General features: G+C 40.0%; 1 protein-coding gene across 2 annotated transcripts in view; it reads left to right on the top strand.

Annotated features, from left to right (window-relative positions):
- Window positions 1–19083: 19083 nt before the first annotated feature.
- CERT1 (ceramide transporter 1) overlaps window positions 19084–19976 on the top strand; it is a gene marked incomplete at its 5' end in the record, with an annotated part of 128934 nt that continues 128041 nt past the window's right edge. The window contains 2 exons of one of the 2 annotated variants that reach the window (XM_079703594.1): window positions 19084–19169; window positions 19424–19829. In XM_079703594.1, coding sequence (XP_079559720.1) covers window positions 19084–19169; window positions 19424–19829 — 492 coding nt within the window. Of the gene's footprint in view, window positions 19170–19423; window positions 19830–19976 lie in introns of those variants that run through there. The other variant, XM_079703595.1, reaches the window with a different exon arrangement.

Here is a 19976-nt window from a genome sequence, read left to right on the forward strand (position 1 = left end):
CAAAAAGCCCTTGCCCAATGCCAGTAAATTATGGTTAACTAACCTTGCTATTAAATCTGCACACGATATAAAATTATGAAAATTGATCAAGTGTTGACAGTAGCTTCCAGCATGTGAAGCACTCATTTCTATACTGCCAAGTACAATAAGAAACAAAATTTCATTTACAAATGAAATAGCCATTTCCTAATACTACTAAAATAATTATCTTTAATAATACTTCACAGATGCTAGGAAAAACAAGAAAAAGGCACAACAAAAAAATTCTATGTGTAATTCAGTGACCCACTTCTTAAAGACAGAATACAGCAGAAGTGATAAGATGTCATGTCCAAGAATGGGTTATAAAACAATGTGATGTCCATCTCAAATATTCTCATTCTCACTTGGATTACTCACTCTGGGGAAGCCAGCTGCCATGTGAAGCAGCCCTGCGAAGAGCTCCATGTGTGTGAGCTTAGAAGTAGATCCTCCTCTAGTCAAGTCTTCAGATAAGACTGCAGCCCTGCATAAAAGCTTGACTGCAACCTTACGAGCCAAAGGCACTCAGTTAAGCCCCACCAGGATTCTTGATGCATAGAAACGGTGAGATAGTTAACATATATGGCTTTTAAAAATATATATATATTTACAGCTTACTATCAGATTTTGTAATTAGCTCAGCATGGAACACCACCAGTCTACAGACCACATTTTGAGTAGCAGTGCTTTAAAACAGCTGTTTTCTTTCTTCCTTCCTTCCTTCTACCCTTCCCTCCTTCATTCCTTCCTTCCTTTCCTTCTTTCTTTCTTCCTTTCTTTCCTTCCTTCTTTTGCTGCCCCACGCAGCTTGTAGCATCTTAGTTCCCAGAGTCCTAACCACTGGACCACCAAGGAACTCCCCAACTGTTTTCATTTGAATAAAGGTGAAAACTGTAAACATACTAATAAACTGATCAACTAAGTAACTTTTATGCCAAATAACTTTTTCTCCTAGAATCTGTGCAAAAAAAATTAGGCAATATTTTTTATACTTAGTACAACTAAAATATAAACTTCCAAGAGGGCAAAAACTGGTACAGTGCTAGGTCATTGAGCCTGTTATTTAATAAATGTATGCTGAATGAGTGGCTGATGGGCAGATTAATATACAGGAAGCAATAAAATGAATGGTAACACCTCAGTTAAGTCTTTTTAAATGCAATCAAAAGTTAGCATTTGGATCTTACAGTGTTTTACATGCATTATCCTATTTAATTTTCTGGAGAGATGAGGAAACAGAAGTGCAGATTTAGTAAATATCTTAGATAAGGTCATAGAGATTTGCAACTCTTTCAGATTTGGCTTCAAAGCCATCACACTTAACCACTACACTATAAATACAAAGAAGATGAAATAGAAAATTAGTAAAATTAAAAAAAAAACAAGAGTAGTTGTTTTGTAGACTGATATGGAAGTAACATCAAAGTGGTGTGAATGATAATAGATAAAATATCATACATTCACTGTAATAGAAAGCACAAGTTAGGGTCTAAATTTATTTTTAAATGACATCATGGTCTTGAAAACTCTCTTAAGCCTAGGAAGTCTTCAGATGAAGAACATGAAATAATAACAAGAAAACTAAAATAAAATTATGAAAATATGATGTTCATTCAGACTTTTCTAAAAACCAGGAACTTTTAAAAGAGTATCCTGACATGTGAGAAACACTATACAAAGAAAAATACATTTGGGGATCAACTGCAGATCTTCCTAGTGATCCAAAGGGCAATTTCTTCAATAAGCATAGCAACTAAAATAAACAGTTCGTTTTTACCAGGCATTGTCTTACCTAATAACTTAAATAAAAATCAATTATCAAAATAAAAGGCCCTAGGGACTTCCCTGGTGGCACAGTGGATAAGACTCTGCACTCCCCAATGCAGGGGGCCCTGGTTCGATCCCTGGTCAGGGAACTAGATCCCACATGCATGGCACAACTAAGAGTTCTCATGTCGCAACTAAGGAGCCCTGGAGCTGCAACTAAGGAGCCCGCCTGCCACAACTAAGACCCATTGCAAACAAATAAATAAATATTTTTTTAAAAAAATAAAGTTAATTGTACTTTAATGACACTGAAAACAAAATGGGCACTGATTGTATCTTAAGACCAGAACCTTGTCCCCCACCCCCCCAAAAGTAAAGAAAATAAAAGGTCCTATATTTCTCCCTAAAGTGACACATGAAATAAAGTGAAAGCATTATTCATAAAAAGAAAGACTTCCTCTGAAAATGAGAGCTTCTTAGGTGTGGTCTGGGTACAAGTCAAAGTAGCAGCAAAAATGATTTCTCCTTTACAATACTGTCAGCCAAACTCTCTCAAGTCAGGGGAAAAAATAAAATAGATGAAAATAGAAAATATGAAATTCTAGAAGGTTAGCTACATTTGCTGAAAATATGAATAAATGATAACTAACATTTTCTAACAACTTACCATATGCTAGGCAGGTACTAACTGCTTGAGAAGCATTCTCTAATTTATTCCTCATGATTATTCACTAATTTACATATTATCCCAACAGAGTAAATATTAGTAAAATATATAAGGAAGTTGAGGCTTAGAGAATTTATGTAATTCACCCATGATCACAGAAGGTGGCCAAGCTGGAATTCAAATCCAGATTCCGTCTCCAGAGCCCACATTTTAAATCTGTACGCTAAATATATAAATACTGCCTAAGATGCCAGTAGGTTTATTTTACCTTCATTCTTTTTTTGGCGGGGGGGCTGCGTTGGGTCTTCGTTGCTGCATGCAGGCTTTCTCTAGTTGTAGTGAGCGGGGGCCACTCTTCATTGCAGTGCGCAGGCTCCTCATTGCAGTGGCTTCTCTTGCTGTGGAGCATGGGCTCTAGGTGCGCGGGCTTCAGTAGTTGTGGCATACGGGCTCTAGGACATGCGGACTTCAGTAGTTGCAGCACGTGGGCTTAGTTGCTCCGCAGCACATGGGATCTTCACGGACCAGGGATTGAACCTGTGTCCTCTGCATTGGCAAGCGGATTCTCAACCAATGCGCCACCAGGGAAGTCCCTTACCTTCATTCTTGAAAGATATTTTCATCAGACATAGAATTGAGTTGACAGTTTTTTTCTTTCAGTACTTTTCAGATGTTGCTTCACTGTTTTCTAGTCTCCATTATATCTGTTAAGACCACAATCATTCAAACTGTTGTTCCTTATATATAGTGTGTCATTTCTTTCTGACTGCTTTCAAGTTTTTCCTCTTAATCTCTGGTTTCAACAGTTTGGTCATGATGTGCCTAGAAACACACCTTCCTTCAAAGGACAGATCTAGACCAGTTTCCTATATTCTCCGTGAACACTTCCTTCTACTCCTGCTTCCTCTTCATCTGCCCTTTTAAAGATCTGAAGGTTTTCTCTGTCTCTGATATGCAGCAGAGCTGCCTTCCTCATCCCCTCCTACCCTCATATTGCATATATTTAATTTTTTTTCTCTTTTTCTAAAATTTCCCCTAATGAGAAAGAGAAAAAATGCTTTCCAAGGCTTCAAAAATTCCCAACATTTCTTTTCCAAGACTATGACCTACAAAATTTATTTGAATTATGTACCTGAAATATCAAGCATTATACTAATCTTACTCAGAATATAGTTTGGGTTCTCATTCCATAAAAAACTAGCAATAATCCCTAGAAAGAAGCAGAGGGCTTTGTGGAGAAGGGCTTTGTCTTTGGAATTTACCAGCGTTTCTTTACTTCATACATCTTTTTTTTTGTTTTCATACATCTTTTAATATGTCTGCTTGAGGCTAAAGTAAATATCCCATGTTGGTCGTTGATTCCCTTGAATTCCGGTTGGTTTCTAATAAACCTCTTAGATCATGATGTATAACGTATGGTTCCACTGTGAAATGCTTGCTACAATGGGATATACATGATAGCCATGCATTTTTTATGTGAAAAAACCAAAAAATTCTGTTAATATTTTAGATATTTCTAACAAAAATGACCTATTGAGATGTCCCTAAGGTCAGATATTTATTATATACTTTATATTTTTAAAAAAATTACTCTAACTAGTTCAGATTTGGTTATGAAATAAGATTAGAAATGTGGTCATATTAACCCTTGGTATACCACAGAGATCTATTAGACTCAATTTTAGTTTTCGAGTTTTTTTCTTTGAGCAAGTTTATTGTAAGCATTGATATTTCAAATCTTATTCCTTCTTAGGAATCTTCCAAAGAACAAAAAACATTTATTCTTTTTTTATCAGAATAAAATTCACCTTATCTTGCAATTTCTGTATGGATCTATTTGAATCCTTTGTAAATTGAAGATACATTACAGTGATCTCTATAAACTGAAGATATTTTATGGTATCTTAGGGATCTTATTTTTCCTATATCTTGAGTATTTTGTTATTTTATCATCCTAGGAATTATTTAATCATTACTAATCAATTATTTTTTCAAATAATAAGAAAACAGAATGGAACCATCTAGAAAGATGATCTAGTAGTAAAATAAATCATCACTATTACATTGTTCTTCAGTTTTCTTATTGTGTTGGCTCATGGGCCCAGCCGCTCCGCGGCATGTGGGATATTCCCGGACCGGGGCATGAACCCGTGTCCCCTGCATCGGCAGGTGGACTCTCAACCACTGCGCCACCAGGGAAGCCCAATAGTATCATATCTTTGAAAGAAAGTATAAGAGAAGCATAAAGACACTATTTTTGCAGGGGTTTTTTTGTTTGTTTGTTTTGGGGGGCTTGTTTTTTGGTAGTTTTCATTAAACATAGTTGAGAGTTCTAAATTTTTCATTTTCTGCCCATACTGGCAAAAATAGGAAATTTGACAGAAGAGTTTCACAATTATCAGACAAATCAGAAGATAAATGTAAAGAGATTAATAGCATTCTAAACTATAATGATGGTGAAATTAATTTTAACATTTTTTTTTTTTTTTTTGCGGTACGTGGGCCTCTCACTGTTGTGGCCTCTCCCATTGCGGAGCACAGGCTCTGGACGTGCAGGCTCAGCGGCCATGGCTCACGGGCCCAGCCGCTCCGCGGCATGTGGGATCTTCCCGTACCGGGACACGAACCCATGTCCCCTGCATCGGCAGGCGGACTCCCAACCACTGCGCCACCAGGGAAGTCCTGAAATTAATTTTATAAGCAAAATCTCGGACTGAAATTTCAGATGATTCAAATAGATATATTTTCTGAAACTCAAAAATCAATGAGTAAACAATGTACTTTTAAGAATAAAAAGCAAATATGGCATTCCCATTCAGTTTGTCATTCAACAGGAAGGACTTCATCACAGCATATTTTGCAACAAGAATTTGGAATATCCCATTTTGTTAACAGGATGTATGACACTGTTCTTTCATCCTTTATGATGTTTGTGCACTAAAAGTTACTTAATATAGTTTGTAAGTGCACAAATGCTTAATGCAGATATTATACAAAAGGGACAGGAAAGAAATAGATGATGAAGAAGTGAAAACTTTATTGGCCTTCATTCTAACTAATGTTTATAAATATAAAAATGAAAATGTTTTACAATTATGAAGGAAAGAAATTTTTTTTTCTTTAACAAGATTATGAGAGGTCAAAGTTTTTAATGTCATTGCATTTGGATGATGTAAGTGCAAGATAAAGAGCCAGAAGTAATGATAAGCTAGCATCTATTAAAGATGCATATGAAATCTGGGATATTCATTCATTCATTTATTTATTTATTTATTTATTTATTTATGGCTGTGTTGGGTCTTCGTTGCTGCGCGCGGGCTTCCTCTAGTTGCGGCGAGTGGGGGCTACTCTTTGTTGTGGTGCGCTACTCTTTGTTGTGGTGCATGGGCTTCTCATTGCGGTGGCTTCTCTTGTTGTGGAGCATGGCTCTAGACGTGTGGGCTTCAGTAGTTGTGGCACACAGGCTCAGTAGCTGTGGCTCGCGGGCTCCAGAGCACAGCCTTCAGTAGTTGTGGTGCACGGGCTTAGCTGCTCCGCGGCATGTGGGATCTTCCCGGACCAGGGCTCGAACCTGTCTCCCCTGCATTGGCAGGCGGACTCTTAATCACTGCGCCACCAGGGAAGCCCTGGGGTCTTTATTTTTTAAATGGGTAGTTCCAAGATCATGCATACAAGTTGATGAGCAGCTAGAGTTACTTTCAAAGGACATTACCTATTTCAGGAAAATATGAAATAAAAACTTATGTTTACTAAGTTTTGATTTTTATTACAATTTCTAATAACAATGTTGTTCACTATCCCTTTCTTGTTACTTCTCAAGATTATTCATAAATTACTCCAAAATATAAAAAATAAAATGATAATAAATGCCAATTACTACTTTTCATGATACAAAAGAGTTAAATCAATACATAACTCCTTTGTCAACATTGGACAAAAGGATGATTGCAACAGGCTCTAGAGATCACTTAAATTATTTATGGGTAGGGACTTCCCTGGTGGTGCAGTGGTTAAGAATGTGCCTGCCAATGCAAGGGACGTGGGTTGGAGCCCTGGTCCGGGAAGATCTCACGGGAAGATCCCACATGCTGCGGAGCAACTAAGCCCGCGAGTCACAACTACTGAAGCCCGTGAGCTGTGCTCCGCAACAAGAGAAGCCACCACAATGAGAAGCCCACGCACCGCAACGAAGAGTAGCCTCCACTCGCCACAACTAGAGAAAGCCCGCGTGCAGCAATGAAGACCCAAGGCAGCCAAAAATTTAATTAATTAATTTTAAAAATTATTTATGGGTAATTAGAACATAGTCTTGCTAGCAAACGCACTCCTTTAGTTATCAGTCATAGAAAAAAATTGTAGACTGGCTACATAATATGTTACTGCAGCTTGAAAATGTATGTGGATGAATTTTCTTTTAAGAAAATTGTCAAACTAAAGAAAAAGTATGCAACATACCTAGAAAGTAACAGATGCTTAAATGTTTAATAATACTAATCATAGTTGTTGCTGTTTGTCTAAATAAAGTTGGCCCTCTGGTATCTGCAGTTTCCACCTCCAGGGATTCAACCAACCAATGCATCTGCAGTTGGCTGAATCCGCAGATGTGGAATGCAGATATGGCAGGCCAACTATACTATGCTGCTATTATACGAGGGACTTGAGCATCCTCGGGGTCCTGGAAACAAACCCAACCCCCAGAGGATACTGAGAAAACTGTATATGTATTAAAAGCGCATAGTGGGCTTCCCTGGTGGCGCAGTGGTTGAGAGTCCGCCTGCCGATGCAGGGGACACGGGTTCGTGCCCCGGTCTGGGAAGATCCCACATGCCACGGAGCGGCTGGGCCCGTGAGCCATGGCCGCTGAGCCTGCGCATCCGGAGCCTGTGCTTCGTAATGGGAGAGGCCACAACAGTGAGAGGCCCACGTACCGCACAAAAAATAAATAAATAAAAAAAAAATAAAATAAAAGTACATAGTATAGGGCTTCCCTGGTGGTGCAGTGGTTGAGAGTCCGCCTGCCTAGGCAGGGGATGCGGGTTCGTGCCCCGGTCCGGGAAGATCCCACATGCCGCAGAGCGGCTGGGCCCGTGAGCCATGGCCGCTGAGCCTGCGCGTCCGGAGCCTGTGCTTCGTAATGGGAGAGGCCACAACAGTAAGAGGCCCGCGTACCGAAAAAGAAAAAAAAAAAAAAAGGACATAGTATAAGCCTCTGAAGTTCAAAAGTCCAGGCTAGACTATTTACTAGCTAGGACTTTGGACAACTTATTTAACTTCTTTGAACTTTAGTTTCTTTACATGTAAAATAGGATAATGTCCATCTTGCAGGATTTTTGTGAAAAAATGAATACTAGATGTAATAACCCTAAAACAATGTCTGACATTGAGTAGGTCCTTAACAAATGATACTTCTTCCTTAAAAAAAACTATGATAGAATTTGGTTCTTTAGTTTCTCATGAATTTTAACGGTGCTTAGTGATTTTTCTCCTGGGCCCTGTTAATTGCAATTCCTACAACTTTCCTTCAATCATCAACCAACTAAACTCATTCCATTAATCCATATATACTGAACACTCACTATGTGACAGGTAATTTTAAAGCTTTACTTGCTCTTTAATAATAATATAACTGTTAAAAACATATCAATAGTTTTATTACTTATTTTTGTCTATATTTTGAAACAGTCTAGCATTCTTGTCTACATTCTTAGACATACATTTCTGTATGCTAGAAAAATGAGTCTATGAAAGATGTATATATCTCATTTTTACAGCACCTTAATCAGGATCATCATATAGCAAGTTCTTTAATAAATACTTTAAATGAAGATGAAGATAACTGTGTATTAATAAACTATATCACCATAACAGCATACATATTCCATAACAATATTTTTCAGCTTACTTGACTAAGAAGAAGAGGATCTGAAATTATAGTAAAAGTGAAACAATGAAAGGGCTGGGGAGAAAAACAGAAAGCAAACACATTTACAAAATAACTATCATGAGGATTCTACCAATACTTAAGAATACCACAATGCTCTATATAGTATGGCTTTAACATATTAACAAAATAATTTTTCAGTGTAATTTCTCAATGTAATGAAAAGAGGTTAAAAGTTAGAGACTCAAAAGCTTGGGGAGAAAAATAGAAAGAAAATGTATACATGCAGAGAGTGGACACTAACATCCCTGTTCATCTATTACATATGTACACTATGTACTTTTTAGACTAAAGTATTTTTTACTGTTATAGTGAAACCTATTAAATGACAACTACCCCTGACAAGTTTTTAACCCACAAAACCAAATAAATATAAATAAAAGATAATGAAAAACAATTTCAATTTTATTCAACAGTAAGAAAGAATAATTCTGCTTGGAACATGCCTGACTTGGCTCTCCTCTGAACAACAGAAAACAGGACAAAAGGGTAGCCTACATGCTCTTCGAAATTCTGTTTCTGAAATCAGTCTTAATGCTGAATGTTAGAACTGTCCATGAGATGTGACTTATTCCTAAGTAGCTGTATGCAGTGTATTAAGGTATCGATGAGTACCTCCCCCTCCCCCCTCAAATAAAGTTGTCCTTGGAGAGTTAAATGGTAAAAATCAATACACAAGGGAGTCTAAGATATATATGCAAACTCACCTTAAGGATCAGAGTAACAGGCAAGTCCTAGCAGTATGGGCATAATATAATAATAATAATAATTGATGTCAATAAAACAAAGTCTTTCAATCCAAATGGAGTGTGGGTAGTTAGAAACAGAACAAAGAAAAAGAAAGTAAGCAAGGTAAATATTGGCAATGCCTAGTTAAATATCCATCATCACAACAGGGATAACCTAACTTAGTGCTACTAATCGTTTAGAATCATAATTGAGGGAAAAAATATGAGACTGGGATACAGTAAAAGGACATCAAGCCTATATTTGAAACCAAGATATGAGGAGCAGTCACAGGGCTGGGGAAAATGGTGAGAATTTTAGGGGCTCTTGAGATAGTGAGGTGGGAAAAAGGACTGAGGTAAGAATTAAGAACAGGCATAACATAATTTTCACTATTCCTATAAGTCAATTACAACAGGATGGAAAGCATGTTATGAAGGTTCTATTACAGCTTTTTCTTCTTCTAGCTTCTCACTATTTCTCACCTACTCCCTCCTCTGCTTTTCCCATCGCTACTGCCAATGACTGCTACAGTAGAGGAAGAACAGAAAAGGAAGAAAAATAGTAACAGACAATAGTAATGCACAACACATATAAACAACAGTAATGCAGGGCAAGGGGAGGAATGAGGGAAAAAAAAATAGTACCAGCATATATAGGAAGGAGAGAAATTCTGCAGCTGTCTGGCTGTGGGGACCATTCATACATAAAGAATGCACATAAACTGGTCAGATTAACTACAAGGCTCCTTTTACTCAACTAGATTTTATGATTGGCTTTTGGTATTTTTCTCAGCCACCGGAAAATTTGTTCAACTATTTAAAAAACTTGACAGATCCTTTAATTAAGTTAATTCATAGACTGGTACACTTGCGTTACTTACATTGGATATGAATATACCTGTAAAGATCTAAGTCTAAGAGAAAATCACTAATTTGGGAGATAGGCAGGCAAGATGTTGACTATTGATAGGTAAAATACAATCATTTTTTTGCACCAACTCAAAAGTTTAAGATACACAGGGGAGCAATGCCCTCAATATTCCTACATTCACTTTACAGGTTTGTATACGACCCCCTTATTTGAATACACTCACAAAGTTATCACAAAAGAATTCTGAATAATGTCATAAAAGATGAAAACATGCAAGTTTCTTGTAGCCCCTAATATTTCTGAAACTGGTGCTTACATCATCAGAAATGGACATAGACGCATTCACATTTTACGTAAATGAATATCCACTTTGATATACTTATGTAAATATCATTTTACAAATGCATATAACACCACAACAATTGGGATATACATAGTAATGAAAAGACTGGTTATACTAATGCCATTTATTAAGTTAGCATTTATTTAATACACAACCAAAGTCATACGGTTATTAAGGATGAAGCCCTAGGATTCACCCAGGGACTGTCTGCTTGCTCACTCTGAACTCAGGGGGAATCACCATAGTGGCAGAAACTACATGATTCTTTAATAGGCCTGACAGGAACACTAAGCCTAACAGGCTAATATGATTGATTAATAGTCAAAACAGGAAAAGGAAAAAAAAAAAGCATTCAAAAGGGCAAGTAGTACAGGCTAAACTGGAAAAAGGCTTGCAGAGGAGCTCTTAAATCTTTTAAACTTCTGAACTTCATTTAGGGGACATGTTGAATGTCACACACAGAGTTATAAGCCATAAATAGATCTACCAATTTATAATATTTCTAATGTGACAAGACTCATTAAACAGTTTACATGATAACTTGGTGGAAAGAGATCAGCAAATGAGGACAATCCTTTTTTCTTTAAAATTCCAAATAACCATTGTTTTCACTAAAAAGACCTGGAGCAGGTGGCCTACAGAGATCCAGTAGAAGTAGGATTAGATAACACGATTACAGAACAGGATTTATCACTGTCAGGTGGTAGGAGTAAAAGTTACCTTCTTTTAACTTACAAAATACTAGTTCAACTCCTATAGTTACATGTATACCTTTCTTATCTTGTTTTCTGTTCTAATCTCCTTGAATGCAGACCCCCACAACCCTCGCTCTTTTTTTTATCTGTCACTATTTTAAAACTACCCACAGGGCTTCCCTGGTGGCGCAGTGGTTAAGAATCCACCTGCCAATGCAGGCGACACGCGTTCGAGCCCTGGTCCAGGAAGATCCCACATGCCGCGGAGCAACTAAGCCCGTGCGCCACAGCTACTGAGCCTACACTCTAGATCCCACGAGCCACAACCACTGAAGCCCACGCACCTAGAGCGCGTGCTCCGCAACAAGAGAAGCCACCGCAACGAGAAGCCTGTGCACCGCAACGAAGAGTAGCCCCTGCTCGACGCAACTAGAGGAAGCCCACGTGCAGCAACAAAGACCCAACGCAGCCAAAAATAAATAAATTTATAACAACAACAACAAAAACTACCCACAGTAGTCAGCATAATATCCTGCATATTAGATGCTTGTTGAATTAAATTATTAACTGAAAGATAAGGTAAAATACATTAATTATATTGACTGCCTTCTATGTGCTGAGCACTACTCTGGGGACTAAAATCAGAAAAAAAGTGGATAAAAAATTTTTAAACGCATGTTTTAGTGGAACAAAATAATATATGCAGTCTAATACTGTACATATTAACCATTTATCATGTGCTAGTATGTGCTTATGCCTTTGAAAAGAATTAATATGTGTGGTGCTTGACAATGAGATTTTCACATGTTAAATAATTCTTTCTCCTCAAAATGCCCCTTTTCCTACCACTACAGTTAGAATATAATGCACATTATATATACTAGATATGCCTATTGTTTCCAGTTGGCCTCCCACTCCTAACAAACCACAGAAGAAGTAGATCTACATTCCACACTTTTGGGAAGAGCTGATTAGAGAGCACTGGCTGGCCAACTACCTATTTCTTTTAAGAATCTGAACTAAGAGACATTGAGAGAGCCCTGAAACTGACAGGTAGTTAAAACAAGTTGGACAACATGCAAGATGAGATTTGAAAAGACAAATAAACTGAGATTGAGAACACAAGAACATAGAGATGAAAGATACGAAGCCCCAGAGATGAATAGAAAAACACCAAATCCTCATTTTCCAAGTACTGAAATACGTGTACGAGGCCCAGCTGAGGATTCAGAGATCTCTACAATAACATTCTCTTATTTGAGCTACCCCAAACATATTTCTGATTCCTTCAGTCAAAGAGCCTTGATAAGATCAATAATAGTATAACATCCAACTGGTCAACCAAAATAAACACCGAAAAAAGTATTCCAATGTGGTTCCTTCTGAAATTGTAACCTCCTACCATTATCTCCTTCCAATAGCTTGCTCAAATGCTATCCTACCACCATCCTTTGTCTTCAGGTATTGGGGCAGGCGGGGTGGTGGGAGGGCGGGGAGGAAGGACTCAGACACACTACTGGGCAGCGTAAACTAATGAAAACTTTTTCGAGGACAATTTGATAGTCTCCCACTGTAAAATGTACATATTCTCTGTTTGAGCAGCCCACTATTGGGAATTTACCCCCCAAAAAGAGCTAGACAAGTGCACAAAAATAAAGTTAAACTAGTGTTTCTTTATAGCGTTTTTGTAATAGCGAAACATGAGAAATGTTGATTGCCCATCAAAAAAGGAATTCTATGCAGTCATTAAAACGAACGCTACGAAATAGATGTTCACAATATACTGTTAAATGAAAAATGCAATTTGCACAATGGTAGAGTGTCCCCCCATCACACACACAGACCTTCCTTGACTTATGATGGGGTTATGTCCCAAGAAACCCATGGTAAGCTGAAAATACCCTTAGGTAGGAAAAGTATTTAATACATCTATTGAACATCATAGCTTAGCCTAGCCCACCTGAAATGTACTCAGAGCACTTACAATAGCCTATAGTTGGGCAAAATTATCCAATACAAACACTATTTTATAATAAAATGTTAAATAGCTCATGTAATTTACTGAGTACTGTACTGAAAGTGAAAAGCAGAACAGGTGTATGGGTACAGAATGGTTGTTAAGCCCTCATGATTTTGGTGGCTTGCTTCCACTGCCCAGCATCACGAGAGAGTATCATGTCACATGTTGCTAGCCTGAGAAAAGATCAAATTTCAAAATTCAAAGTATGGTTTCTACTGAATGTGTGTTGCTTTTGCACCATCATAAAGTCGAAAAATCCTAAATTGAATCATTTTAAGTAGGGGACTGTCTGTTTATATTCTAAAAGTTACAAATAGTGCTCTTAGGGGGGGAAAAAAGAAGGGGGAATGCTTAAAAAACCAAGTACAGTCCTCCCTCAGTATCCACAAGGGATTAGTTGCAGGACCCCCTGCGGATACCAAAATCCATGAATACTCAGGACCTCTATGTAAAATAGTGCAGTATTTGCCTATAACCTATGCATAGCCTCCTGTATACTTTAAATCATCTCTAGACTACTTATAACACCTAATACAATGTAAATGCTGTGTAAATAGTTGCTGGTGGGCAGGAAATACAACTTTTGCTTTCTGGAGCTTTCTAGAATTTTTTTTTCTGGATATTTTTGACCTAAGGTTGGTTGAATCCGAGGATGCAGAACCCATAGATAGGGAAGGCCGACTGTACCATATTTCACTGCTTCAAGAACACACATTTTTTCATTTAAAAAATCAGGATGATTCATATAATCCTAGTCAGTGAGACAGCAGTTGTGACATAACTGTCATTACATACGTATCAAAATGTGAAGGATGGGGTCAGGAGCTTGGGGAAAATAACTCTGAAGACAATGATGGGGCCTTTTTAAGAAATCCTGTAATCATCAATTCTCTTGATGGTAAAGAGGAAAATGTATGGAAAACAGGGACATTTAACAACTCTTAAGTTGAAAATTAATTTAGAACACTGTGTGTAAAGAGATTAATCTTTAATTTATATCATTTATAATTACCATTTCTTCTTACAAAAGTGATACATATACACATGCACAAACATACTCACATGATATATTTTTTTCATACAAAATGGTACAAAGAGAAAAATTCAGTTGGGAACAGCGTTATAAAGATTACAAAGAACAGTTAAATTCCCAGGTTAGCTAAAAAGGACTATTTTTCTCCAAATGCATCTTTACCATAATAAATACTATGAGAATACAGAACCTATAAGCTCTGTTATGGACTAAATTGTGTTCCCCTCAAATTCATATTTTGAGGACCTAACTCTCAATGTGACTGTATATGGAGACAGGGCCTATAAGGAGATATCTAAGGTTAAGTGAGGCCATAAGGGTAGGGCCCTAATCCAATAGGGCTGGTGTTCTTATAAGAAGAGGAAGAGGGACCACAGCCGCCCAGACTGTGGTATTTTGTTACGGCAGGCTAAGATACTAATGAAGGCTCTTTATAGCATCATTTAAAAACATTAGACAATGTCTTCAATTTCAACTTGGGACATCCTCTCCTACCACAGTTCTAGCATCAAGAAGAAATATTCCCGGGAATTCCCTGGTGGTCCAGTGGTTAGGACTCCACGCTTTCACTGCTGAGGACCCAGATTCCATCCCTGGTCAGGGAACTAGGATCCCACAATCCGTGCATCGCAGCTGGGGTGGGAGTGGGGGGAGGCGCGACTGGATATTCCCTTCCATGCCTCTACCTGTTGATCAGTAAAGTTGCAAGATTCTCACTTCCAGCACCTCTGGGTTTTTGGCTTCTGTGTCATTGCAGTGAGAGAGTGAGGTAGGGATGAAGGCTTTGGGATTGGTGTTTTGACGAGAAAAAAGGTGGGAGAATGAGGTGAAGTGGAAGATAGGGAGAAAGAAGAGGAAATGAAGAACTCTAGTGGGATGAGAATGGACGCTGGAATCAGGATAGTTGGGCTCAAACCGCAAACTATGCTCTTTACTGCTGTACGACCTTTGGAAAGTTACTTAACCTCTCTGGGTTCAGTTTCTTCATGTGAAATATTAGAAATAGAAATAATAATAGAAATAGTATAGCAATCATAAATTCTACATTGGGGTTAAATAAGACAGCATAGATGTAAGCAGTGGGTAAATGAAAGATGCGCAGAATCATTAGCTGAATTAAGAGCATAGTTGCTCTGATATACTCATCTACAGGATATGTTATTTATTTACACAATTCTTCCCACTTTTAGAGGTATTCTGAAGCAAAGAAAACAGTATGATTTTTTTTTTTTTTTGGGGGGCGGTACACGGGCCTCTCACTGTTGTGGCCTCTCCCGTTGCGGAGCACAGGCTCCAGACGCGCAGGCTCAGCGGCCATGGCTCACAGGCCCAGCCGCTCTGCGGCATATGGGATCTTCCCAGACAGGAGCACGAACCCGTGTCCCCTGCATCGGCAGGCGGACTCTCAACCACTGCGCCACCAGGGAAGCCCAAGAGTATGATCTTTAAAATCAGATCTGTGTTCAAATCCTAACTCCAACACTTAGTACCTATTTGACACTGTATAAGTTACTTAGCAGCACTGAGCTTCAGTTTCATTATCCTTAAAATGAGGCCAACAATGCTCACCTTATGTTGTTTATAGGGAATAAGTTAGATCAGATATGTAAAGTGCCTGACGGAGGCTAAGAGTTAATATTGTAAAGATGTCATTTTCTTCATAAAATAAGTGTATTCTTAATCCAAATTCCAATAGAGTGTTTCATGCAATTTGACAAGGTGTTCTAGAATTCATCTGGAAGAGAAGATATACAAAAATATCCAAATGAAAAAGAACACCAGGAGAGTTTTGGTATTATATACGAAAATAGTATAAAGTTAAATAATTAAAACAGTATGGTATTAGCACAGGTATAGACAAGTAGATCAATGAAAAAGAATGGAGTCCAGAAACAGACCTAGATATATGTAGATTTTGTATATCACATAAATATAAGCGTAAGAATAGGCTATTAAATAAAATGTTGGGCCAAGCTGCTGTCCTTAAAAAAACAATTCCTACCTTATTCCATACACAAAAATAAATCCCAGGTGGATTCAAGTTTTAAGAGTTAAAAAAAAAAACTACTAAAAGAGAAAATATGGAATATTTACAAGAAAGTTGGGGAAGGTTCTAAGTTAGCGAGAAAACTGAGAAGCTGTCACTCTCACCATAAAGAGAAAGCTCATGTATTTTACTACTGTATTGCAATTTCTTCCCATTAGCAAAAATGAAGTGAATCCCAACCTCTAATGTGGTATTCTGAACAATATACAAAAATCCTTCGTACTTAAAAACATTTTTAAATAGTCTTGTAAGTATCGAGAGACAATGTGGCAATAGCTTTTATTTATTTATTTAGGCCATGCCATGGGGCATGCAGGATCTTAGTTCACCCCCACCCCAGGGATCGAAACCATGCCCCCTCCAGTGGAAGCGCGGAGTCTTAACCACTGGACTGCCAGGGAAGTCCCACAAAAACATTTTTAAAAAGACAATTTCTCTCATATTAATTCTAAATACAATGAAACAATTTCCTACTGATTAAGTGGGTACTGTAGTCATATTAGTGTTGGTGGTTACAATCACACAACTTAGAAATGCATAAGGGACTTCCCTGGTGGTCCAGTGGTTAAGAATCCACCTTCCAATGCAGGGGACGTGGGTTTGATCCCTGGTCAGGGAACTAAGATCCCACATGCCACAGGGTAACTAACCCCTTGTCCTGCAACTACTGAGGCCGTGCGCCACAATGAAGAGCCTGTGTGGCGCAACTAAGACCTGATGCAGCCAAAAAATTAAATAAATAAAAAAATATTTTTTTAAAAAAAGAAATGCATAAAATACAATAGAAAGTTCCATTTAAAAATAAATATAGGGGGCTTCCCTGGTGGCGCAGTGGTTGAGAGTTCGCCTGCCGATGCAGGGGACACGGGTTCGTGCCCCGGTCCGGGAGGATCCCACATGCTGCGGAGCGGCTGGGCCCGTGAGCCATGGCTGCTGAGCCTGCACGTCCGGAGCCTGTGCTCCGCAATGGGAGAGGCCACAACGGTGAGAGGCCTGCGTACCACACACACACACACACACACAAATAATAATAATAAATATAGGGACTTCCCTGGTGGCTCAGTGGTTAGAATCCACCTGCCAGTGCAGTGGACACAGGTTCGATCCCTGGTCTGGGAAGATCCCACATGCCGCAGAGAAACTAACCCTGTGCGCCACAACTACTGAAGCCTGCGTGCCTAGAGCCCATGTTCCGCAACAAGAGAAGCCACCACAATAAGCCCGTGCACCATAACGAAGAGTAGCCCCGGCTCACCGCAACTAGAGAAAGCCTGCTCACAGAAACGAAGACCCAATGCAGCCAAAACAATTTTTTAAATAAAATAAAAATAAATATATACTATGCTCCCATAATTCTAAATTGCATTATGAAGTGGAGTTCTCAACAATTCACAATCATTTCCTTGAGATTAATGACATTTTAAAACCTAGAGCTCAAAAGAATCAGAAAAGGGACATCAACTGTATTAGGTAATCGGAAGGCAAAGCAAAATTTAATTGCTACAACATTTGATATTCTAAAGGTATAATTTACTAATTCAATAAAGAGGAAAAATGTGCTAAGTGGGTTTTTTCTTTTTTGAATGACAAAATTTGGATTGTGTTTTAATTAACATGTTGACAAAGTATTTTCAAAAGCTTTATCTCAAGGTTTTATTCATCTGAATGACTTTCAACTATGCATTGTCACTTGATTTCACAATGGAAAAATGATTTGTAACTGATTTACAACAGATCCAGCATTTTTAAGTGTAAATCTAGGAAAATGAAAGATTCATAGGTACTTCTCAGAGACACTTTCCATCATTCTGTTTTTTTCCTGAAGATCCCAGTTAAGTTGACCTCTTTGGCTACCAGAGCTATTTCTGGCCACTGTGCCTTTTCCCCTAGACTCAAAATTTCACTTCTATTCTCCTGTCACCTGCAGTAAGCTGGTATTCTTTCTAAGGTTTAATAAGTAATTTTACTGTTGGCAATTATTAGGAAATTGACGAGATGGAGAAGTGGCAAACAGGATGAAAGAACTGAAGCTACAAAGTTAAAGCTCTCCCCATAAAAGTTATCCTTATAATGTATGCAAAGAGACTAAACAAGATTTGTTAGATCTTCTATTGGTCTTTCCACTAGTTCAATTCTAGTCTTAAAGCAAAGCCAGCCTCCTATTGCCTAATCCCTTATTACTCAATAAGATCATTGCACTTTGGTTTTTGTTATACATGACAGTTTCTATTCTAACCTCTCCTATCTTTCAGAGGAAGATAGGTCATTAGAGACTGTTGTTAACTTGGGTGTCAGGAAAACACTCATTTACAACTAAGAGAAAACTCCAGGCTCTCATCTCACATTCTTATTTTACTTTAAAAACTCTTCAACGTCATTTATTCTCTGATATCTTCAAAATTACTTTCCACATAAAAACTCTGTAAATCTAACAACGAAAAGCTCTTGCTCTGGTGAGAAGGGACTAAATGCTTCCTTCTAAAGAGGGAAACGTCGTGTGAAGTCTAACTTCCAAAGAGCGAGATGGAAGACCTTCGAAATTCGCAGAGGTGGTTTGACAGAAAGAAACGCCCTTGTTATTAGAGAGGTCGCAAACCCCTGGCCCCCGGTTGAAGCGGAAGCGCCCGGTACACTTCTGTCCGGGCAAGCGGCAAGATGCTCCCGGGCTTTCGGGAAGCCGCCATGGAGGGCAAGCCCGGGCATCCTCAACAGAGTTATCTCACGTCCGGGCCCACAAGCCCGGCATAAGTTCATCATAAACACACTAGGCTGAGATAGAAGCGCATGGCCGAGGGGACGGGTCACGCAACTGTCAAACGAAGCCCACCCTCCCCTTGCCCGTCCCCAAAGCGGCAAAACTTACCAACTCGGCTCTCTCTCCAGTTACCTCAGGACCGCGACTACAACTCCCAGGAGGCTGCGCGGCGTACGGAGCAGCGTCCTTCCCAGAATGCAGCACAGTGGCGTCCCCATCCCTCCTTCTCCTTTCTCCGCTCTTCCTAGTTTTCTACCCGGCGTCACTCGGGAGGGCAGGAGGTAGGTTGCGGGAGGGGACTCCGAGCCTCGGCGTGTCGCGTCAGACGTTGGGAGGAGGACGGGGCGGGGAGCCGGGGGAGAATGGGAGGACGAAGGGGAGGGGAGAGGAGAGGGGAGGGGAGGGGAGGGTAAATAGTGGGCCAGGCGGGAAGATGGCGGCGGTAGCGGAGGTGTGAGTGGACCTGGGTCTCTGCAGCTAGATTTTCTTTTCCCCTCTTCCTCCCCTTTTCGTTTCCCCCGAGGTTGGCACCGAGGGGGCTGAGTTCGGGTGGCAGCGCCGGGCAGAGCGCAGGGGTCACGGCGACGGCGACGACGGCGGCGGCGGCTGACGGCTGGAAGGGCAGGCTTCCTTCGCCACTCGTCCTCCTTCCCCGGTCCGCTCGGTGTCAGGCGCGGCGGCGGCGGCGGGGCGGGCGCACTTCGTCCCTCCTCCAGCTCCCTCCTGCTCCCGAGCGGGCACTCCTTCCTTCGCCATCCTCCGACGCTTCACCCCGGGGACTGGGCGCCTCCAACGGCGCAGCTCAGGGAGCGGGGGCCGGTCTCCTGCTCGGCTGTCGCGCCTCCATGTCGGATAACCAGAGCTGGAACTCGTCGGGCTCGGAGGAGGATCCGGAGACGGAGTCCGGGCCGCCTGTGGAGCGCTGCGGGGTCCTCAGCAAGGTGAGCAACCCGCGGGGCCGAGGACCCCTTGCCCAGACTCACCTGCGGCGAGGCGAGCTGCTGAGGGCATGGGGTGGGGCTGGGCGCGAGGCACAGACTCTGTCGGGGCGGGGGCTGCGGAATGTGCCGGGGTGTGGGCCCGAGTAC

This window comes from Hyperoodon ampullatus (assembly GCF_949752795.1).
Source record: "Hyperoodon ampullatus genome assembly, chromosome: 4".
NCBI lineage: Eukaryota > Metazoa > Chordata > Mammalia > Artiodactyla > Ziphiidae > Hyperoodon > Hyperoodon ampullatus.